Here is a 24,568-nt window from a genome sequence, read left to right as displayed (position 1 = left end):
CTCATAAAATACGCCGCCTGAACCCTGAGGTCATTTCCCTCATTTGCCATATTTTTTTCCCTCCTCTCCTCTTTACTGCTTTATGAAGATTAGGAGACAGGAAGCTGGAGGGGAGTTAGAGGCGATGGAGCAGCCACGAGGTCAAATCTGGTGCGACGTTCAAGAGAAACAGCAGAGTGGACCAGGAGACCGGACGAAGGAGGAGGTGCCAGGAAACCGTGTAGGAAAAGCCCTGATACCAGTGAGGAGATGTTTAATTAGAGTTCCTCATTTTAAGGTGAAATATTTATGCACCAAATTATGATGATACACTTTAACAGTTTCAAACAATAGTGGAAGCTACATGTGGGTCCCCGAAATAAACCGAACTAAACTTACGGATAATAATAATCAGACATCAGTGAGAGTGAACATCATGCTTCTTTCCACTTCTGATATCAAGGTTCGTGAGTCAGTGTCCAAACCTAGAAGCTTATTCATCATTACCATGTTACCACTGACCTCAACTCCGACCCCCAGCAGCAGCAGCAGGAGGAGTTGTCTCTCCTCAGTTTCCTTACAAAGGCTGAATAAGTTACACAAATGGATCCTAAAAGTACAAACAAACCGTGTAGTTTCCTGCCACAAGATGCAAAGAAGCTTTAACGTCTCTCCTGCACTGACACCAGAGAGAAGAGAAATGTACGCGTTGTCCTCTGTGATTAAAATGATGAACTCCAGTCCAGCCAGTCATCATTCAGGGGCTGTAATTGCAAACGTGCAGCGTCATCCATTTCACAAGGCCTCAACCAACAAACTCATTATCTGGAAAATGCAAGATGCGTTCAGAGAATCGTCCGAGGGTCGAGCCGGTGGAGCACACCGGCCACGTGAGCTGCATTCACGTTGAAATGGACTCACTGGGAACCGTGCGGAGTCTGAACTGATTAGGGAAACAGGTGCATGTTGACAAGTGTCGTTAAAGACCCCTCCTCCCTCCCCCCTCCGATCCTCCCCCATCCTTACCACCACACAGACCAGGAAGTGAAAGACACCAACAGTGATTTAAATGATGAGTTAAATGTTCCTCTAGGCCCTAAACTACACACAACACTATTATGCAGATGTTTTAGATGCATTTAAGAGTTAATTAAACATGACTCCACCGTGTACAGCACGCTGTCCCCCATGAGCTGTGTCTTTTATTTCTAAAAGCAGCGATCTGCAAGATATTATACGGCTGCTCTTCCACTCTTATTAATAATTGACATAATAATATTGATCCAACCCGTCTCCAGTGCTTTTACTGTACATCCACAACAGAAAACACACTCGGTGTGCTATAGCTCTGGGCCAAAATCCCCCGATAACCCCCTCGCATGAGAAATGTAAAAACAAATAAAACCACGGATGGAATCGTCCAAAGCGTCCCGCAGCAGATTAAATCGCGGTCGTGCTCTCGTTGAGCTGAACCAGCGTTTCCAGACTGAAAAGGACAAATTATCGTTGAAGAAGCTTAAAATTATCGTATTTTGAGGAAAAGTATCGCATGTACGCGATTTTACACGGCTCAGGACCATGTTCTACAGTAAAACATTAGCACAGACCAGACAGTAGAGCTTATGATGTAGTGTTAGCTTTAAATAAACCATTGCAAATTGCAAATAACTATGTATTGAATTATAGTACAAATACGATAATTAGTTAGTGATGTGCAGATCGATACTGAAATATCGATACTTCCGATACCAGGTCTTTCTGCTCTGAAAAATCGATTCTGAAATCAAAATATCGATACTTTAGTCATCGGAGGCAATGTAGAAACACAGTGTAAAGTAACTAAACTATTGAGTTGTGTCAACACAACAAACCTTGTCATTTTATAGTGCACAAAGTATCGGTATCAGATTGGTATCAGCGATACCAGTCTGAATTTTTTGTGTCGGATCGGAAAGAAAATCGTGGTATCGGACATCACTAGCAACGTTGAGCTAAACGCCTGCAGGTCATAGCTTCTTCTGGGCGGTGAACATCCTGCTACAGCTGAACTGAAACATCTACATCAGCTTCTATCAGGTTCCTGGAGGACGCGGCAGGAGATGAGCCGCTCATCCTCCTCTTGGCCGGCATCAGGCGGCTCAGTGTCCGACTACAGGGGCATGAAATCCGGAAAGAGGGCTTTTCATGGCTAAGTGGGTGTAAGCGGGGGAGAGCAGAGCCGCGTTGGAGTCGTTTCATGGAGCATTTGAACGCGGGAAGTCAGGAAGCAGAATTCCATCTGAGTCAATGGTCGTCGGATTTAGGGTTTAGCTGGAAGTGGTTTTTCCCGTCCTGTCCTGGTGACGCCTTAACGACGTCCACGTATGTTATCTTTATCATTTTGGAGACAACCGTTCTTTGCTTGCACATGTTTGGTTTCTCTTTCCTGTTTATCTTTTCCTTCAAACGTTGCTTTATTTACCAGCGGAGTTCCTTCCAAGTTCAGACAAAGAGCCTGATGTTTCAGAATAAAATGAAAAGCTAAACCCCCTCCAGCGACGTGCATTATAACAGATAAAGCTTTAAAATCGAGAAATGACACTTAGCTTTCCCTTTCTCTGCGGATTGCATTCGCGCGGAGCCTGGAAAACACACCAAATGAAAACACCAAATAATTGCTAGAGTAAGTCTTTTTTTTCTCCTTCATATAATTTAACACCGCTGTGAAACTGATAAGAGAAAATCCGGGAAGCGCGAGCGGAATAATAAGAGCTAGCAAACGCGACGGGCCCCGGAGCCGATAAATGTTCAGCAATTTGTCTTGGAGGAGACGCGCTGATACAGAGAGCAAAGACGAGCTATAACAAATACCTCCCATTCTGTGGAGATAAAACTAGAACTCCTAGATCTGCACATTCACATTAGGAAAGACTCAGCAACATGCTTGGGGCCGTGGGATCGTTGAGCCTGTGAGGCTAAAAACATCACAGCACTATAGTAAAAAAAAGATTTCCAGATGTGGGACAAGTGAAGGGGATGTTAAACTTCCTCAGTTAAGTTCCCTCTGTCTCTCATCTTGATTTACACTCCCACACTCTTTGCTTTTTTTGCTTTCTTTCTTTTTTTTCTGCAGCTTCCTCCCTAAATTCCAGAGAGGGGGTGTCATCCGTGAGCTTCCTCGACAATAAAAGGAAAAGAAGAAGAACAGAAAGTGAGCAGAAACAGGTGTCACCTCTGAATAGGCCCCTATCCGACCTCCCAGTGAGCTCAGCCGCTTCCACACACACACACACACACACACACACACACACACACACGCCCCAGGTGAGCGTGACATTAAACAAAATAATGGGCTCCGTCGATGGCGACACGGTGCACGGATGGAAGGCGACGGTGGCTGTAAAATAAAAGCTCTAGCGGCTTCGCGTCTGCCCGTGTGTTGAAATGATCCGTGACGTTGCTCCGTGCTGCACTGAAATGTTGCAGGAGCATGAGAAATAATAAAGAAGGTGCAGATTTAGTGGCCTCTGCAGCAAGATGTAAGCAGTATTTATCAATGATTAGCGTCAAGAGCAGTGTGGGGCGTCTGATAAAACCTCTACACAGGTTCAGACCATGTGTTGGAAACATCGATGAGCCTACAGAGCCTGTCTTTGGACGGTGGGTTGAAGACGGAGTCCCCGGAACAGGTTAAAGTAAAATAAGTAAGTGTAATTAATAAGTAATTTCTCATACTTGAATTTAAATTATACATTAACCTACAGAGACCCGAGCTTTTATGTGCTATGCATTTTTAATTTCTTTGAGGTATTTGGGAGCAGTAAGGACCAGAGACGTATAAAAACTGAGCATCAACTTTGAACAGGAAGTTGTAATTTTTGAAAACAGACAAACAAAAGAAACGTCCTCATATGTGGACACTGGGATTATTTCATTATTTATATTATAATAAAGCCACCAATGTGTGACAAAATATAAAATTATTTATTTTAATACCTGAACATGGCTGAGCAAAGACAGAACTGCAAACAATGAAGTCCCGACGTCCTCAAACGAGTTCTTGCTAATTACCAAAAAATGCTAATTTGTTCAATTTGCTCATCATATCAAACTAGATAGACACGTTAATAAGCATAAATAAATAAGTTTAGTGCAGTTCCTCCATGGACCTATGGTTTAAATGAAGCAGAATAAGCTGCAATAAAACCTAAAACTTAAGGTCCCCATATGAGGACGCAGGGTCTCAGTAGGATAAAACATTGAAGAAAAATGTCTCACACGGGCGGCAACCGGCTCATACAGAGCTGACCAACCAGCCAAAATGGAAACTACAAAGTGCAAAAGAACAAATTAATTAAGCATAATTTGTGCAGTTCCGCTTAATTTAAACCCAGAATAATAGATGAGAATAATTAACAGGGACGTATTAACATATATTTAAATTAAAAAAAGGAGTTATTCAGCTTGAATAAAGTTGAATAACATACATAACATATAGGCTACTGTATGTGCTTAAACTACTTGGAAATAATCACACAGTAGGACAGTGCATTTAAAAACAAAGCTATTCTATGTGAATGGAACTATAATAACCTAAGGAATAAACATAGAGAAAACAACTGCTGTATTCATTTACAGTCAAATGCCAGACTATTGCGTAGGCCCTAAAATTAAAGTGATTGCTATGGAGTGGGGGTGTCTGGTCTGGTCTGGTCTAGGTGGGTGTTACATGTCTAAGTAACATCCACATGAATAATGAATTCCAGGTCCAAAAGTTTCCCAGCAGAACACTGAATTGTGAGAAGATGGTTTAAATGTTATTATGTCATTTCGATGTTGTTACTTCTCCTGTCAGTGGTTTTAATGTTGTGTAAGACGTATAGTTGCAGATTTTTAAATGCACAGCTCTGCCAACACTCTCGTAGACTATTTATGATTAAAACCTGGCTCGGTGTCACGAGTGAAAGCGTTTTATGGCTTGATGTTTGCTGTTAATAGAGATATGATTTAATTGAGGTTAATTCTTTCAGGGGAGAGCTGCCATTCCCGTCTTTCACAGACTTCTTTTTTTTTTTTGGATCCAATTGTGCAGCTTTTGGCAGAAAACTGCACCAGACGGAGGTTACATGGGAAGGATCACCTTTTACAGAGAGGGGGAGGAGGGGCTTGGTTGGGAAGAGATCAGAAAAAAATGGGATATTTATCGAGGCTTCCAGCGAGGAGCTGGAACACCAACAGTGGAACTCTTCATGGTAAACAGTAAAAGAGTGATTGTGTTTTGCACAGCCAGAAGAAACAACCCTGTAATTATTGGATTTTCTACCCTGCACATTCTGCATGTTCTGCCAAAAAAACAAAAAAAAAAAAACACAAAAAAAACATTTCACATGTTGATTGTTTCATGGATCATTACTGCACTGAACAAAAAAACCAAATCTGGTCATTAATAACATGCAAGAGGAGCAATGAAATCCATCTTTACCATGGCAACGAGTAGTTTTAACAGAGGGAAATATGTCGCACTTTTGGAGCGGATTCACGGTGTTTATGATATTATACTTGACATTTAAGGGTATATTTTTAACTGAATTCTAAAATGTAAATGTAATTGACATCATCAAGTACTTTGTATTCAATTTATTCATTACGCGATTAAATCGTAAAAAGAAAGTAAACTTTGCTTTTGCACACCTGGCAGCCTCATTCAAATCTAGTGAGTGACGTCATGCAAAACGGCGCAACAGTGCAGAAGACATGTCTGGACATCACCCGAAGAGCAGGAGCAGTTCGCTTATTATCAGGAGAAATATCCCATATGCTCACTTGTGTGTGTATATGTGTTTGTACTTTTTAAACTGCATGCAACTTCAATCGGAATGAGTTTATATCTAATGCAACAAACGTTTTGTCCTACTTCATTGACCTGCTAGCTTGTTTCCTCGCTAGCAAACATGGCATGTGCCGAAGTGTGGTTATATTTAGACAGTTGGAGCCTAATTTAAGTTACATACTCAACAAACTGCAGTGCAGCGTGGCTAAACGGCTTGGTCTTACATGCATTGGGTCACTTTATGAGCTTTTTGTGTAATTTGGTGCAGGTTACTGCTGTTCACTGTACTCCAATGGCCTCCACAGTCAAATCTGCAGCAACAGTGTGATGCCATCATGTCAATATGGACCAAAATCTCTGAGGAATGTTTCCAACACCTCGTTGAAAGTATGACACAAAGAATTAATGCATTTCTGAAGGAGGTTCAACCTTTTACTAGCAAGGTGTACCTAATAAAGTGGCCAGTAAGCGTATGTTCCACATTTGCAGTGGATTCACGGTGTTTTGACACAAATACATGATTTCAAATGACTAGTCATGGGAAAATAGACGTAAGAACTCTGAAGGTGGAGCTTTAAGGTCGGAGAACGACGCTTTTCTAAATGTCTTCACTTCCAGATAACTGCCGGGGATGTTTGCTAGGTAGATGACTCACCTGTAATCGTAGGAAGTTGCTCAGATTAACCTGGGCAGTGCCTCCAGGTGTGAATGGGGGTTTGAAAGCTTCGGTTTATGCTCCTGTCAGTGATTTTATCTGAACCCACGCTGCTGTAATCACTTCTACTTATGTGCTGGCGTAGTTGTCTAATTATACTGCTAAAAGCTTCTGTGTGTACTTCAAACAATGCTGATTGGAACTGTGCCGCTCATGCTGGAGTAAATAAATGTTGAACAGCAATTACTTTCCGCTGAAGTCACAGCAACGCACAAAACACAGAATACATGTGCGGGAGGAGGGAGGAGAGAGAAGCTTTCTGCCCTCGTCCAACCACTGAGAGTTGTAGATATCGTAGCTATAAGCGTGAGTTCCTTATGGTGCTCCGGCTCAGAGAAGAAGGCCCGGCCTGCAGAAAGTGACGGCAGTCTCGCTGCCTCCTGTTAAAGAAGTCCTTCGAAAACAGAGCACAGAATATCATCAGAGACCCCTCTCACCCTCACAGTGAACTCTGAGCTGTTGCCATCAGGCAAACAGTACCGGAGCGTCAAGATCAGAACTAACGGCTCAACAGTTTTCTCCGACAAGCTGTTAGACTGGTGATCATACACTTTACTTATTTTAATTCGAGTCTTTTACTTATTTTGCTAAGTCTGCACAGAAATCAGAGAAACGTCTGCGGTGTTAAGCACTGAGGCCTCAAAGCAAGAATGTTTGCCTGGGACCTTTCTGTGTGGAGTTTGCGTGGGTTCTCTCTGGGTGTTTCCTTCCACTGTCCAAATACATGCTTGTTAAGTTAATTTATCTGTAATGCAGACCCCTTCACAGTTTGTAAACAGTATGTTGTCTGAGGGGCAGGGCTTAGCTGGAGCCAAAACATCTCAAACACTATGGCTTGTAAACACCAGTTAGCATATTTCAGTAGACTGTTTTGTAGAGAATGGATGAGGAAAACACATAATTTAGAGAATATACTAACACTCACTCCCCGAAACCATGAGTGTTATTTTAAAAAGTTAAGTATTTAGCGACCCCTACACGACTTCTGCTTGAACACCCCTGAAACATACAACTAATGTTGCATTAACTCGCGGCGAGCATTAGCATTAGCAAGTAACGAAAATCAAAATAATGGTTATTTCAGTCACAATTTAGTCGAACCCATGACGTTATCCAGGTTGAAACTGATGATGCATCACATATTAATCTATTAATGTCATCTGATATCAAATGTGAGCTGCAAACAGAGTTTTGTTGATGATTGATTCATTCCAATCCAGGGCTGTAAACTAACGGTCGCCACTGGCCAAATGTGACTAAAATATTCCCCTGGCGACTTAATTTTGGAGGGCAACACGCCACGAGGCGGGTGGATGTTTGTCCCGATGGTCGTGCTCCAGCAATAAATTATGCATGATATAGCAAAACATTGTAGATCGGTCTTAACCGGTGATTAGTTGTGTGTGTCGCACTGAAGTAGGTCCGCCAACGTCACCGCTGTAGAAAACAGTTCCCCTCGGAAGCATCGTAGCGTCACCGCTCTTTAAAAGTTTGGCGCAGTGACTGTGATTCGAGCGCAGCAATGTGGCGGCACATTCCCGATGTGACCGAACCAAAGAGGGAAAAACACAGTGGAAGGTGAAAAAGAAGGCGAAACATCGACGAAAAAATGTAAAAGTGAGGAAGTTCAGTGGTAAGTGGAAGGCGGGCAGGGAATGGCTTCAGTACGAGGACTTGACGGGTGTCGTGTTTTGCTCCGTTTGCTGGATACACGCAAAAGAAAGTTTTCAATTTGCAATGTTTTGAAAATTCATTAATTGAAATTCAATTAATAAGATTAAAAATGATTTCTAAATAATACTTTGGCCTCTTTTCTGAGCATGTATTGCTATATAATACTGTTATCTTAATGAAAAGTATTGAAACAGATGCAAAAAAAAGGCAGTTTATTATTTGGCCGGTAAAAAAATTACTTGGCCGGTAGATTCTTTCATCTAAAGTTAGTTTACAGCATTGCTCCAATCCTCTGTTTTAATCACTTTCAACCAAAGTCGTCTACAACTGTCAGTGGCTGGTATAAAGTGAGTGTTTTTTGCTTTTAAAAAATACAGCAAGATGACATTTTCCCAGTTGACAGTGACAGTGTTCACCTCCAACTAACTAATGAACTAATGAATGATCACATTTGAGTCATAAAAAGGAGACGCCTCCGAGGTTAGTTTGGTTTTAGATGTCAAACTAAAAATTAAAATTAAACGCTATAAATATTTTAGTTTTTTTCAGTTCAATTAACTGTGATTCTCCAAATTACGAGGTAACACTCGATGCTGTGTCTGCTTCTCTTTTTCAGTTTAGGCTTTTAACTGAGCACCTGTGTGCAAAGTTACAGGAGCCGGATTAGTTCTGACTGGTCTCACATGAACTGCAGTAAAAACCAACGAGCGCTGGGCATGTTCCATATCTCAGCCACGTCTCAGAGAACTAAGACAGCTGGAACAGCATCCTGTGCTGTTGTAAATTCACACTGGAGAGTGTCAAGTATCCTCACTGAAGCAGACCTGAAGGAGAGACGCTGGTTTCCTTATCGCGCGCTGGAGGAAACGCTCTGAAGGTTATTACGGCTGGCGGACTATGACTCAAACCAACCAACCAAAAAAAATAAAATAAATTTAATCTAATAAAAATCCCTCCTGTGGTTTGGTTCTGGTGACTTCCACCTCTTCTCAGGCTATAACAGAAGCAGCGTTAATTGCGTTTATTTGGGACGTCACCTTTGGCCTTCACAGCAAAACCAGTAGCAGGGAGGGGGCTGCACAGCTCCCCTGTGAGGGACAAGGAGAATGAGTTTGGACGTAATAACAGGAAGTTTAGGGAGATGACCTCAGTGTATCCGACGAATCGGTCGCTCACAGAGAAGAGAGTTGCTGCACAGCATTTCAGAGATGTTTGTCCATCAGCCGACCCCACAGGAATGATTAGTTATCTCCTTTGTGTCCGTCTGTCTCTCCGTCTGTCTCAGGAGACAAGAAGAAGACATCACCAAGCAGACCTGACAGGTTTGACATCCGACAACACGGAAACCCCTCGTGTTTAATTTGAAGACTCGTGTGATCCGGGTTCAAAGCCGGGGGAAGAAGAAAAAGAAAGCGAGCGTGGAGGCAGGCCTGGGTTGTAAACAGGATGGAACAGCCTTCCGTTTTTATTCTAAATTTGATATGTACAGGAAGAAAAGTGGCTGCGTACATTTTTCTTAATATATCATGTAAAAGTTTTTTTTTTTTCTGGAAAAAAAAAACAACAAAACAATTGCACATCAGCTTCCATTAACTTCTCTTTTTTTTTGATAACAGGTACAGCATGGTCGAAGGCAAACAGGATACAAATACACTGACAACCGCTCGTAACTGCGTTGGCTCTCGTGAATAAGGTCAAATAATAATAATAATAATAATAATAAAAAAAAAAGGTTGAGGAAGGGAGTACCTCAGATATTACACATTTCATACGACGATATGAAAAATAACACTGTAGTCGGTGTGCTGAAGACATCGCATCGTGTCCCTCTTTGTGTAAAAAGCTTCATGATATTATTTCAGGCACTTATTGATATCAGACCCTGGACAGCAAATACATCCTCATCCTTCCAAACGTTCCTTCCTCTAACCTGCACAGCTTCATCGTTTCATTATTTGGTAAGTTTTCATCAGTTTAAATACTGACCCCCCCCCCCCCGTCCCCAGTGAACATACATAAAGCAGGATGATTTTTTTTTTTTTTTTTTTTTTTAAATTAGCTTCAAGCCGACATGTGTTGTGGATTTTCCTCGGGGTTCAAATACACAGGAATAATGCCGCTGAAAGGTTTTCTTCTACCTATAAAAAAAAAACAAACAAAACAAAAAACTGTCTGCATGTTTCCCAGCGAGGGTCTTCATTAACCAACGGGAGATAATATGCGCGTCATGCAGCTTCTCTCTGCGTATGAGGTGTGTGTAGGAGTGAAGGGCAATTATGCGCCACAGCCTTTTTTTTTTTCTTTCCTTCTTTCTTTTATTCTTTGCGTTTCCCTTTTTGTTTGTAAAACATTTGACCTCAGCGGCGTCTCGGTTGCGTCACACACAGTGTTGTCAAAGAAGGAACAGGTTCAGACCCAGAGAACTGGTTGGTTACCACCTACTGCAGCAATTAGAGAGGTGGGCTGTGGCGGTGTTTTTTTTTAAATTTATTTTTTTTATAATAAAGCGTGCGTCATCCACCAACGCCCAAGGTCTTCTCTCCAATCTACTATAGCTGCTGCTGCTTCTTTTTTTTTTTCTTACTGATGAGTTCCTCCTCCTCTGTGGGTGAAAAAAAGCTGCCAATCAGTATGTGATGTAAATACATGACACTTGGGGAAAAAGATTTTAGAACTGGTTCAATAAAACTAACCAAAACAAACACATTTTACCCCTGTGATGTCATTGCTATGGGTTGGGGGTGCCTGGCCCTGTCTGGTCTAGGTGGTCATAATGTTGTGGCTGATTGGTTGGTGTAGGTTTTTGCCCAGGTTTTGAGATTTCCGTTTGTATTCTAATACCTTGGAAATAAATTTAATGTATGGCTTCATTAAATGCATGTGTTACAACAAATGTGGCTCTTTCATATGAAGAGAGAAGTTCATGTATTTCCAAATTTTTCCAACTAGCATCTTTTATCCATAGAGACGTTTTTTTGTATCCTACGTCCGAAGAGCTTAACCTCCCGAGACCCAAGCATTTGTTTGGAATTCATCTGCATTTCTTTACAATAAGATTAAGATCTTTATCCCAACGTCCTCAAACAAGTACTTGTGAATTTGTTAAATTTTCATGTTGTATCAACCTAGAAAAGTTAATAAGCATAAATAAACAAGTGTATTGACCCTTCCCTACCACTACGTGGCAGACAAAAGTGTCTCCTTATGAGGACAACAGGTCCAAATGAAGCAGAATAAGCTGCAACAAACCTAAAATCTAATGTCCCCATATGTGGACGCTGGGTGTCAGGAGGTTTTCGTTGAGGACAAACCTCAATTTTACCAGCATTTGAGCCATCAGGGCCGCTCCATGAAAAGGGAATTCTCATTTTCTGTTCGCTTCCAGTTGCAGTAGAAACCAAAGAGCTACTGTGATTACCAAGTGCTAGCATTGTTCCGGCCAGCTAATGGCTAACGGCTAATGGCTAAAAGCAGTGCATCGACTAGCCACGCCAGTGAGCCACCGGTCTCCGTTTTTTGAGGATGCACAGACTTTGCTGTGTTATCCGCTGGCGTGACGAGGCCTTTTGGACGGCTCACACCGCCACCTGCGACGGCCATATTGCTAACAGCATTAGCGAGCTCCATCTGGGGGGAACTTGCAGGGTGACCTGTTCACCGTCCACTATTCCACGTTTGTCTGAAGCTGAAAGCTGTCCGCCTGGCAGCGCTGCAGGAAGCTCTTCACCCTCGTCTACGTCGGATCTATTTATTTTCTCCAAATCTCTGCAAACGTCGGTCCAAACGTAGCGCAACCCACAGAGCCACACCAGGCTAAAATAAACTGTTCGTTCAGCTCCATTCACCTCGACTCAAAACCTGGACAAACACCGTCAAAAAACTGTGTGCATTAGTACGAGAAGTACAAAGAATTCTTTTTTCTTTTTCCTTTCAGAGTTTGTTGATCCTTTCAAAGCCTCCATTGACTCCTGTGTCTTAAAAAGCAAGACTGCACCTCTACCTACTGCTTTTTTTTTTTTTTTTTTTAAATCGCTCGGGAGGAGAGTGTCTGTAAATGCTTAAAAAGGTAAAAATTCAGAGCGCAATTATAGCAATTAACTCCCGAGGACAATTTTGCCTTTTGTTAAAAAACAGGAGAAAAGCTCCAGTTAATCGCACACTGGGAGACTCATTGTCTCTCTACTCATCGTTTTTTCTTTTTTTTTTCCCGCCGCTCTATCTGTCTTGTTTCTTGCCTTTATTCCCCTCTTTTTTGTGTCAGAAGCCGGGTCCTCTGTCGGTGCCTCTGGTGGCAGCGTTCTTTGGCTCTGGCAGGCAGCAGGTGGCTTGTGATGAAAAATTCAGTGCAGAGTCTGACTCGGGAGACGAGGAAGAGGAGGAGGAGGAGGAGGAGGGTGGCAGTGGGTAGCAGGATGAAGAGTAAGGGGGGAAAAAGGGAGGGGTGGGAGATGAGTGAGGAGGAGTTGAGGTAGAAGAAAGGAGCGTAATGAACAGAGAGGTGAGGAGAAGGAAGGGGAGACGATGGGAGCTCCAGACGGGAGGGCAGACAGGCCGACGAGTCAAGCCCAGAGCCGTGCAGAGAGGCTGGGCAGAGGATCAGAGCCCTCTACCCTCTCTGCCTGAGTCGCCTCCGCGGAGATAACACACAATATGAATCATTTATGAGAGGAGGAGGGGAGGGGGGTGGCTTTTCTTTTTTATTAATAACACATTCCCTGTGCCCTGCTTTCTTTCACACACTTCGCCTTGTTTCCTCTGCTCCCCGGAGACTACTGGAGAGTCCTATTGCAGAAAAAGTAAAAAAAAAAAAAAATAAAAAATAATAAAAAGAACGCGGAGAAAGAGCGGCCTGATTTTTAACGAACGGGTAGTTGGTGACAGGTGGGAAGAGTCATCCACGGGACTCGCATACTCCAATACCTCGTCACATGCCCACACACACACACACACACACACACACACACACACACACACATAAACCCACGCAGAAACTTACGCCTCCCTGTGGGCTCAAAAAAAAAAAGGCGCCCACTCACTTGCCTGTCGGCCGGTTTGATTGTCAATACGTGACGGTGCCAGATCTGGATGAATCAGAGTCCTGGACGACTGCGAACGAGCGTCGTGTCGGTGAATGCGGAGAAGGCACTGAGCGTCTCGTGTTTGTGGGAGGGTGACTGACAACTGGTGAAGGTCATCATCACAGTGGGAGAGCGAACACAAACACCCACATACCGAGTACAATTCACAACTGTTTACCTCTAAGACCGTGGCTAAGCTATAAGACCTCTCGGTTGTCCCTTGTCAAAATTGGTAGCGTCCACTTTTGCCGTTTTCTCCAAGGTAAGGCCCTTCACTCTCTGAACTCCTCGTTCAGTCCGACGACGATGCTCCTCAAGAATAAAAAAGTCTTCCTTTCTCCGACCCCAACCTGTTGAGCCTCGCCAGCTGCGAGGGCGAAGGCGGCACGTCGTGACGGTACGGACCCTTCGGGGAGGCCGGGTCCTTCAGGTGTGCGGTGTAGCCCTCGTAGCTGCCGATGCTCTCCTGCATGAGCTTCCCTTTGGCTTCCTGGTCGCGGCGTCTCTGCTCCTGCCTCAGGAGCTCCTGGGCCTCCAGCAGGACTCTGGCGTTGACTCCGCCGCCGCCCGGGTAGCCGTTCCTGGAGCCCTGGTAGCTGGAGTACCTGGGGTTGTCCTTGGCGGTCTGGAAGCCCTCGCCGGGTGGGTACGCCTTATCCCACGAGTCCTGGGAGATGGAGCTTGGGTTCTTCCTGGGCTGTCTGGTTTAGAGAGAAAAATAAAGGAAGGAAATAAGTGTTTGGACACATTAGGAAGTTCTTGTCGTCATGTCTCCTGCCTTATACAAGCTCAAGGCGTAGTTATGTGCATGTAGATACGTTCAGAATACCTTCGCCAGTACACAAATGACATAGCTTGCTTATTTTTCATAACTTAATTTTACTGAAAAGACTAGAAACCATTCAGATTTTATTGATACACAGCAGCAGCAGCCTGGAAAGAGCGGTAACACCAATGTTTTAGGCCAAGGACCCCAAACTGGTTGAGAGATTACAGTAAGTAGGGACCCCCTACCTACTATATGTGTTCTATATTAAACTGAGCCTAGTGCTATTTATGATTATAGATTACTATCATCATTTTGCACCAAATATTAAGCTATTCAGATAATACAGAGGTTCAAATATGCATTTTTTTGCATTGCAAACGTGCAACAGTAAGGTGAACGCGCAACTGCTGTAAACATAAATATACATATAAGAAATTAAAAGATAAAGAAAATAAAATGATCCATTTTGGCCTCAGTAGTTGGCTAATGGGAGCTAGCTACACTGTTAGCTTCTCTTCTGCTAATATTGCAGCTTCTGGATTTCACCTGGGCACTGAACAGGCTCTTGTGATTGGCTCAGCAGCGATGGGGGCGGGGCCTACTGTGTACAGGAGGCTTAGATTGACAGGTCTAGTGCTGCGCTCTGTGTGAACCTGCGCTGTAGAGACAGCTCCTGTTTCTCTGAATGAGTGAAGTACTGACTGACAGAAAACGTCTTCTGCCTCCATTTATCTCTTTACTAAAATATGTTGGATTCGTGTTAATGTGTATTTAAAGAAATTTAAATTTGTGGGGGAAAATGAAAAAAAATATATAAAAATGTGTAATAAATCAAATGTCTTTGGGCGATGCAAACAAGAGGTCTAAACTAATCTGTAACCTCAAAAAAACAAAACATTACATTCACGCTTTCCTTTTCTTCTTTGTACAATAAATTAATATATCAACTGGAATGTGATTGGCAGTGAGTGAGACCTGGATGATTATGAGCTGGATGTATGATCATTTATTCAGTTGTGATGTTTATGACATTCAATGCATCGTCCAACTCGTTCGTCTCTTCAAACAAAAGAATCGCAGCTGTTCTGCTACGAGTCGTCACCGGGTCTCAGTGTTCTTTCGGAACCGATTATCGCTCCGGAGGTGGACGAGTGGATTTTTATTTTTATTTTCCTGAAACAATATTACACGGTTTGCCAAAGACGTCACATTCAATGAAAGCGAGGCCCCATTACGGCCTCACAAGGCGCCTCTGGGCAACTAACCACCCACAGCAACAACATACAGGGAAACCTAACCATGTCAAAGTCCCCTTCCAGCCCATTACGTCCATTTGGAGACAGACTGAAACAACCATTGGATCTGACAGACAGTAATAGCAGACCTTTTCCAGTTTTATAAAAAAAAAAAAAATGAGGCTAGCACCGTGCGCCAAGGATTCACCCAGGCTGATATGTGACACGGCAAGGCATGGTTGGGTGTCATGGTCCTGTGTGTGTGTGTGTGTGTGTGTGTGTGTGTGTGTGATGGGGGGGAGGCTGCCCTGCCCTTTACCAGAAATAGAAAAAATAAAACATCCAGATGTGTGACATCACCTCTCATTTCTGCCTGGCTGGCCTCTTTGTGTGTGTGTGTGTGTGTGTGTTGAGCCCATATGATATGCATGAGTGTCCTGAGCCTGGCAGCTCCACCCGTTTATCTCGGGGGCAACGGAAAAAAAAAAAAAAGCCAAAAAAAATGGAGGAAGAAGAGACACACACACACACACAAAAAGAAAAACCATCAATGGGCTTTTGACTCGGAGCCATGCATAATTAGCAGGTTTATCAGCCAGCTGTGAAGAAATCATATTATCCCTGTGTTTGGATTTGAGGAGGGAGGGGAGGAAGAAAATCCTTAATGAGAGCAGAAAAGACCTTTGTTTTTTATTCAGCAGAGATTGAATGCAATCGGGAATGGATACGCTGCTCGATGGGCGAGATGGGAGAATATAGCCCAGGTTTATTCTCACACACGCTCGAGTGATTCCAATTTTCAGAGACAGGCCTCCCCCCCCCACACACACACAGACACAGACACACACACACACACACACACAGATCCGCATCTGATTTCATTTCATATGTTGACAAAGAGGCCAAAGTCGGTCTACCTCCCCGCTGAGAAATGCAAACCAGATCGCTGCCTCCGTCTGATGCCGCGCCAAGAGAGAGCGGGCGCATGGTAAACACGGAGATACGTTCGCTGCTCTGTATTCTGTTCACAGCGAAGCATGACAGATAATAATAAAAAATAAAAAAAAAGACAGGGAGAAGAGAGGTGATTGAAGGAGATTGAGAGACGAAAGGGAGGCTGACAGGTTGTAGTGAGCGGCGGATAGAGCCCGTGGTCTCCGGTAACAGTGAAGCTCGTCTGGGATCAATACCAGGACCCTTCTTACGCCGTCACCGTTTCAAACAGCAGCGGTTTATTTTCACTCACAGCTCCTTGTTTAGCGAAGGGCCTCACCCAGAGAGGAAGTGACCTTTATCTAAAATGAAAGCTGTTTTTTTTTTATTTTTTTATTGTCATCTATCACAGCCCAGAGATCCGTCCTCCACGAGCAGCATATGATCCCCATCAGGGCCACGATCTCCCCCGTGCGCCACATCTACTCGGTGACTTCACTCCATGGTTATGCTCTAAGTCAAACAATAGTCGGTGTTCTCGAGACGCCACAGCCAGGTTTATGCAAACAGAGCTCTTTACTAATGGAATTACTGGGAAAGTGAAGGGATGCGGCCACAGGATGTTGCCTCTGACCGCCCCGGAGCACGACCGTACTTCATTAATCTTTCAATGCCGCCTGCAATATTTATCAAGGAAGGGATTTATGTCGATAACAGGGGATTAGAGTAATAAAAGATAATGTATTTAATGTTGTATATGTATTGTAAGTGCAAGACGACGAGCATCTGGACGTGTCCGCTCCGTTTATAGAAAGGCTGAGTGTGTAATTACAGCCTTATCTGGGAGTAACGTTTCCTCCCGGACCTTTAAGGCCGAGACGGAAGAATTAAAAAAATACTAATGTGTTTTCACTGAAATCCAATCTGTCACAGTTTCTTTGTAGTTGCATGATGATACGACTGAGCAGGAAGGTTTGCGAGGAAGTGAATTAAAGTCTCATTCAAGTATTTAAGCACACAACAATAAAATATAACCTTTAGACTGTACAGACCCTGAGACTCAATGAGTTGGTGCTTTCACAAATTCGCCGTTGAGGAGAAAAGTGACATTAATGCACAGTCACAGCAACAGTCACTGAGAATTACATTTTTGCTAAAAGCCTTTAATGATATTTTGTCAAACATGAACACGTGCAACCGACGTTGAGACGCAGTTTCAGACAGAATCATTTTAAATGTAGTTCCTCTGAATACACATAGTGCGACTGTGTCACTGTGGTGAAGATGGAAAAGTCCAAAAAATAAAGCGGCAGAACAAGAAGACTTTTTTTTTAAGGGTGACCAGACGTCCCCAATTTCTGGGGACAGTCTCATCTTGGACGACTTGTCCCGGAAAATGTCCCCAATTTTATCTTTAAATGAATGAGAAAAACATGTTGCACGCAGACTACAGTTATTACGGTAGTCGGTCGCGCTGCTATTTATGTTACAGACAAAGTTTAAATGTGTTTAAATATGAATAAATATGTTAAAATAAATGAAACTGATTGAAAATAATTGTCCCTGTTTCTTCATTTCATCTCAATAACATTTTATTATTTTTATTTTTATTTCCGAGCTGTAAATGTCCCCAGATTTCCACATCAGTGATACAAGTGTAGGATTATTCTACAATATTTACTCATCACAGTAGAATCACAGTAGTCCTGCATTAATTCCTCTCTGAACCAGTATAAAATGTGATTATGCATGAAGATAAAATAAAAAAATAAATGTATAGACACACAATGGATGATGATGGTCTCCAAGTAGAAGACACGCCATCATAGATGTATTCAGGATAATTATTGTGCATTATTAACTGTTTCAAATGTCTGTATAGATGCAACTACATTAAAGGTTTAGTTTAGATGATAAATGTTGATAAAATGCTAATTAATGCTAAACGGTGGCTTGATCTTAACACGGTGCGGATTTTCTTAAGAAACAAGAAACTTTCGTCGTGCTTTCTTCAAAAGATTTCACCGTTTTCTACAATACACAACCACACACTTCTCAGAGAATCCTCTAATGAAGCAAACCGAGTTGGAAGCTCATGAAACCAAAAGTAAGAGCGCATTAACATTTTAAGAGAAGCTACTTTTTAAATGTCTGTTTGCTGCAGAGACTTCACTTCAAATATCAACAGAACATGTTTAAAAACCGCCTCGGGGCGCCCGAGGCTACTGCAAATGTTGTTTTAAAATGTAACCCTGAAGGTAAAATTTCACCAGCTCGCACTAAAATATCCCCACACTCCCCAAAATAATAAAACAAGCACCCAAGGCCGATCACTTCCTGGAACCAGAGGCAGTGAATCACGGTCGGGGAACATGATCCGTCCGTCCTGACGCTCTGCAGCCGCGTGGAAGCTTTCAGATGTTCCATGTATGTAATCTGCCATCGTTACTGTCACATGGCTACGCAATGAATCTGACATAATCACACACACACACACACACACACACACACACACACACACACACACACACACCCCCACACACACACACACACACGGCCACACACACACACACACACACACACACATCACTGCTGGGATCCATTACCCCCGAGTTACAGATCTGCAGGACATATTTCATGTTAACTGGACACATATTGACTGGCGGACAGAATCAAACGTCCAACATACACCGATCAGGCGTAACATTATGACCTCCTTCCCTTTGGATCCTATGGGGTTGAGGGGGAGGAGCCTCTGTGGATCATGTGATCAGTTTTGGGATCTAGTGAATTTGGAGGCCAGGTCAACACCTTGTGCTTTTTTTTTTTTTTTTAGTCGTTCCTAAACTGTTTTCACTGCTGCCATCAAAGAGTGTCGTTGCTATGGGGTGTGGGGGGGTGTGTGTGGGGGGGGGGGGGGGGGGTCTGGTCTGATCTAGTTGGGTGCTACATGTCTAAGTAACATCCACATGAATGAATGTCAGGTCCTAAAGTTTCCCAGCAGAACAATGAATCGTCACAATGGTGACGGTTTAAATGTTATTTACGTCTCCTATCCGTGGTCATAATGTTATGGCTCATCTCTCTCTCTCTCTCTCACCGTGGCAGGGAGCTGTACTGGCGCTGGGCCTGGGCGAACGAGTCTCTCTCCTCCTGCCTCTGCCTTTGCATCTGCACCTCCACCGACACCGAGTGACGCCCCGGCTGACTGTACCCGGCCGGACCGTTGCTGCTGGCGTTCGACTGGGAACAGAAGCAGGACGGAAGCTCAGGTTAGAACAAGAAGAAGAAGAAAATCTCACTAAACCCACAAGATAACAATTATATTTATTCATTCAGCTACTTTCATTTGAGTGGAATAATCATTTAGAGGCATCATGAATTCTCCTGTCTTATGCTACGTCCACACTACGAGCGACAATCAAGTGCAAAGAGCCCTTAAATAAATACTGAAGACTTCCTCTATGATGCTGAACAGCCGGCGAGGCTTAAAGCAGGATGGATGAATGATTTCAGAGGCATTAGCTTCTAAAGAATCTGGTAGGTTACGTTGAATTGAGCGACTGTTGCTCATGTTTTAAATTAGCGCCGTGTGATGAACTTACTGAAGATTAATAACAACCTCTGGTATTACTCATACAGCAAAGTAAAACACAGAGAGGGATAAACTATTCGAATCTGTTATTAGTCAAATGAAATCACACCTCTACGCGTGGATGCTGCTCGACTCCAACTTGTGGTGAATTTCCGGCTGTGATTTAATTCACAACAAACCAAATATCACAAAACGATTCTAAATGATTCTTCCTGAGACAGGTCTCATATTAATATAACAAATAATACGACACTTGTTGCGTTTCCATTCAACCCTAGAAAAGCGTAAAACCTAAATATTGCAATAAAAAAATGCTAATGGAAACACCTACATTTAGAAAAACCTCTCAAATATCTAATATCTTTTTTTTTAGCTTTAGATATTTATTTCACATAGGCCCCTCCCACTGCAGCATGCGCTAAGCATTGTGGGAGATGGACGTCGAGAGGCACTTTTCTTATTATCTTTAGGGGTGTGCGAGTCGTCTTGACGACCGTGTCACGCTGTTTATTCAGCACACAGGACGACCAGGGCTGTTTCAAGACCCTCTGGGGGCCCCGGGCAACAGGCTCCATGGGGGCCCCCCATTAGGGACATTTGGTCGTTGCAGCGTCTGAGGGGGTTTCAAGTTGTGTCGCTGATTAGCGACCACATGTCAGCAGACCCCGGAAAGCCCCCCTCTAGCCACCAGTAAGCAGCCGCTGGAAGGGGGCCCCATTAGTGTCTGTAGGGGCTCCATCGCTGTCGCTTTTAACCACACCCTCTTCCAATTTCTGGCCAATCACAGAATAGTCGATAAAAGTTCTGCAGGGATGACGTGTCCAGAACAAGCTGAGAGAACTCCCCCCAGAGACGAGGGTTTGTAAGAGCAGCGGAGTCCTAGACGTCATCGGCAGTTCAGTTTGTTAAAATGATCCTGATTGGTTTGAGAGCTATCCAATTTCATGCAGAAGTATTTTTTTTTATTTTTTTTCTGAATCAGTTGAGACGATCCGACCGCCGCGTCACCAGACTCACACTCTGATAAGAGTTCAGCTACAGCAGCTTGTTTCTCAAAGACTTTCTGGCTTAAAACTACACAAAATGAACACGCGATCTCCCTCGGTTTCAAAGCATGAAAATCACCACAACCGGAGTCAGCATTTCCACACGGTAGCCCCCAGTAAAACCCATCAGCCGGCTCTGAAACAGGATACCTCACAAACACCCCCCACCCCTCACCCCCCCGAGTCCAAACCACAGACACTTACCAGCAGTTAGTGGGGCAGACACACCCTGAGCTCGTCTCTTCTCGGGTCAGAGTGAAGGTGAGACACAAACGTGCGGAGGGGGGAGGTAGTGTGAGGGGATGGGGGGAGGTAGTGTGAGGGGAGGGGGGGGGGGGGGGGCCATGCTGGAGACTCAGAGAAGGGTGACGGTGCAGACACGTGATGGATGTTAGTGCGTGTTAATGAGGGAGACAACACTTGACAGTGTCACAGTCCTCACACCTCTATAGCAGGTGGTCGGGCTGCAGAGGATGAAGAGACACAGACATGAGAGGGACACGGACATTTGAGGGCGACTCTCGTCAGTTCGTTAAATCTGAACACGGACACAGTTAAGATATAGGCTCACACACACACGTCTTCTTCTTTATCAGAAGACTGACCTGCATCTCATTTTATCCCTCATCATTTTCTAAGAGCTCTTTTACACCCTTTCTTCTTAAATGCAAAGCACTCACAGCTCACACTTACAACGTTTTATTGGTAGTTTATTACTTAGAACACGATTTTCATTAAATAGAAGATGGAAGTGATGCAGATGTTTCTGGCTCCGTCGTCTCAACGTCGTCTGATTGAGGCTTTGTTCCGTTTTTTTTCAGAAACCTGCTTGGTTGTTCTGCTCCCTCCTGGGAATTACTCAAACCACCTGATGTTCACCCCAACGTGGAGCAGTGTGTTCATGTTATTATGGCGCCCGTATTTTCCTATTAATTCCTATATCTGACTCAATGTTCCTTCAGATTCTGGTTGAGGTTGATACATGAAGCATTTCAGTTCTTACTGGTCCAATATTCTGATTATAGGTAGAATAGTAGTGTCCATGTAAACGTAGGACTTCTCTCAACCAACATCTCACTCTAAACTTAACCGTAACCCAAAGTACACCGATCAGGCATAACATTATGACCACCTTCCTGATCCTCTGTGGATCATCCCACAGATACTTGATCAGTTTAGGATCTAATAAATTTAGACGTCAGGTCAACATCTTGTGATGTTCTTCATGTTTTGTTTTGAGTTGTTTCTAAAGTGATTTTGCGTATGTTTCTGTGCCATCAAGGAGTGTCATTGCTATGGAGTGGGGGGGGTCTGGTCTGGTCTAGGTGGGTGCTACATGTCTAAGTAACGAATTCCAGGTCCAAAAGTTTCCCAGCAGAACATTCAATTGTCACTAGATGGTCGATGTTATTCACTTCTCCTGTCTGTGGTCATAATGTTGTGGCTGATCGACGTTACATGAACTACACACAGTCTTGAAATTGCTCCTCACAAAAAAAATACACACACAAGAGTGAACACACTCGTCCCTCTGAGCAACAGGGCTCCACCTAAAGGTCCGGCCCCACACTTGTACCACAAACTCCTTCCGATGTTCATTAGCTGTGTAGGTGCAATAATTGTGTTCGGATTAGTTGCAACACAAAGCCAATCTAATTAGTTTTATGGCCGCGCAACGTATTGAGAGCCTGGTGGGAGCGCCGGAGACATCCGCCGGTGGGAAGGCCATAAAACGATTAAGAGCGCTAAAGAGACTCCCCTTTAAACCAAATGAAGCCGGAGCAATCATCTCCGGGATCAGATGGCGCTGCCTCGCTGCTCGGCGGAGGATGAGGGAGGGCTGAGGACCTACACACACAACACACACACACACACACACACACACACCCCTAACTTCCATATCAGCATTGAAAATTGCCTGCGGGTAATTTTCACTCTCAATATTTTTCACTTGAGGAAATAAATCCCCGCGGGGATCCCGGAGTGTGGAATATTCCTGGGACTGTTGGCTCATCTGCCTAAATATGGTGATTGGGGAGGAGAGAGGGAAATAGCCTAAAGGAAGGCAGATAATAGCGAGTATTAAAATGTTACTGTAAAATACAAGAGGTAATATTACGCCCCTTCTAAACCCCCCCCACCCCCAACATCAATTCAATGAACTCCTCTATTCCCATAGTGGTGTAAATGAGTGCAATAAAGCTTGGCACCGCGCTTCTGGGAAAGCGGGCATCAGTCATCCTTGATGGAATTAGACCGGGCTACCCACAATCCCCCTCTGCTCCCCCTCCAAACTACGGAGGACGTCGCAAAAATAGAGGAGATAGATTGACTTCAAATGGGCATGCAGATAAATACGGGCAAGGAAACAACCGGGGGAATTGCAGGACGGGCTGCAAAGATGGGACGGGCTCAATTAGATGTGGAGCAGAGGAGCTGGAGGTGGAGGGTCCGAGTCTGTCTGCGTTGAGGGTTACAGCATGGTTAGCTCGTCCATACGGCTGCTCAGAGATACTGCATCGGTCTAATCGGTATGCAGCAAACAGCACTCAGGTTGAGGAAGTGAAACTGCAGAATTGGTGGGCACTGCAACTAATAGGGAATTTTAATATGAATTAGTTTGTTTTTTTTGAGCAGAAAAGTAAAAATATTGCATTTCAAATGGTAGAAAACCAAACTTCGCACCTTAAGCCCTAGTTTTACCTGACATTATAAAGTTTGGACAGATGTTATGGAGCAAAGTTGAGATGTCGCTGAACTGGACACGCCCATTTAGGCGGATGAAACCATTAAATCAACCATTAATGTGCTCATCGGCAAAGGTGGAGCTGATTTAAATAACGACAGCTCGTTGGTAATTTTTTTCCCCGTGATAAACAGTATCAAAAACATATTTGTATCATCCATTATAATTTGCAAACTAATTAAAACTGTCTCTTACGCGCAGCGGAGTGAGATGGGAAGTAGCAGAGCCACAACAATGGAACGTAAATTGGAATAAAACGCTGTTTTATCCCGTGTGAATGCGCCACATGAAACACAGATGTAGATATCTGAAAAACCAATCCTGCTATATTTGCTTAACAGTTTACTTAAAAGTGAAATCAAATCAAACGGCTGTTTGATGGAGGTGGGTGGGCGCTTGGGTTTCCTCCAGGTGGTCCGGTTTTCTCTAACGGTCCTAAGACATTACGGTTTGGTTAACATGTGATTCCAAACTGGTCATTTTGGGTTTTCATGTGACTCCCTCCCCTCCAACACCAGTGGAGACAAGCTGCAGCCTCCCACAATCCTCTGCAGCGTAAGTGGTAAAAGGTAATGGATGCATGACTGACTGTTCCAGCACTAGTATGAGTATACGTCCCTGTAAGTCTACTTGCATAGACTGAACATGATAAAGTGTGTTTTATATATCCGTCTCACACACTATAATCATTTCCCACCATCTCTCGTGCTGCTCTGCTCTGGCTCTATGTGACTGGAAGCGCTGCAGCTGTAGGTGAATTAAGAGAAAGGACAGCCGCTCCTTGAGGTTTGCAGCTCACATCTCTCAGATGAAGCAACAAAATGTAATATATGCACGGAGGAGGGAGGTAATTGAATTTCAAAGACACATTCTCCTGTTTTCCATACGGCCCCACCAGTACGGCCAGGCCACGAGTCTAATAACACGCAATTACTGCAGGGAACCGGAGTGTGAGCCGCACTCCGGCAAAGAAAAGGAGGTTTAAGAAG

General features: G+C 43.7%; 1 protein-coding gene across 1 annotated transcript in view; it reads right to left on the bottom strand.

The window, feature by feature from the left end:
- Window positions 1-12,383: 12,383 nt before the first annotated feature.
- LOC125011240 (partitioning defective 3 homolog) overlaps window positions 12,384-24,568 on the bottom strand; it is a 256,960-nt gene continuing 244,775 nt past the window's right edge. Inside the window, exons 25-26 of the mRNA XM_047590347.1 lie at window positions 19,293-19,435; window positions 12,384-13,956 (exon numbers count right to left, since the gene is read on the bottom strand). Of these exons, the coding sequence (XP_047446303.1) occupies window positions 13,569-13,956; window positions 19,293-19,435 (531 nt within the window). The 3' untranslated portion in view covers window positions 12,384-13,568. The remainder of the gene's footprint in view (window positions 13,957-19,292; window positions 19,436-24,568) is intronic.

This window comes from Mugil cephalus, chromosome 7, assembly GCF_022458985.1.
Source record: "Mugil cephalus isolate CIBA_MC_2020 chromosome 7, CIBA_Mcephalus_1.1, whole genome shotgun sequence".
NCBI classification, from domain to species: domain Eukaryota; kingdom Metazoa; phylum Chordata; class Actinopteri; order Mugiliformes; family Mugilidae; genus Mugil; species Mugil cephalus.
Note: the sequence above shows the minus strand (reverse complement) of the source record. Positions and strands in the feature narration are given on the sequence as shown.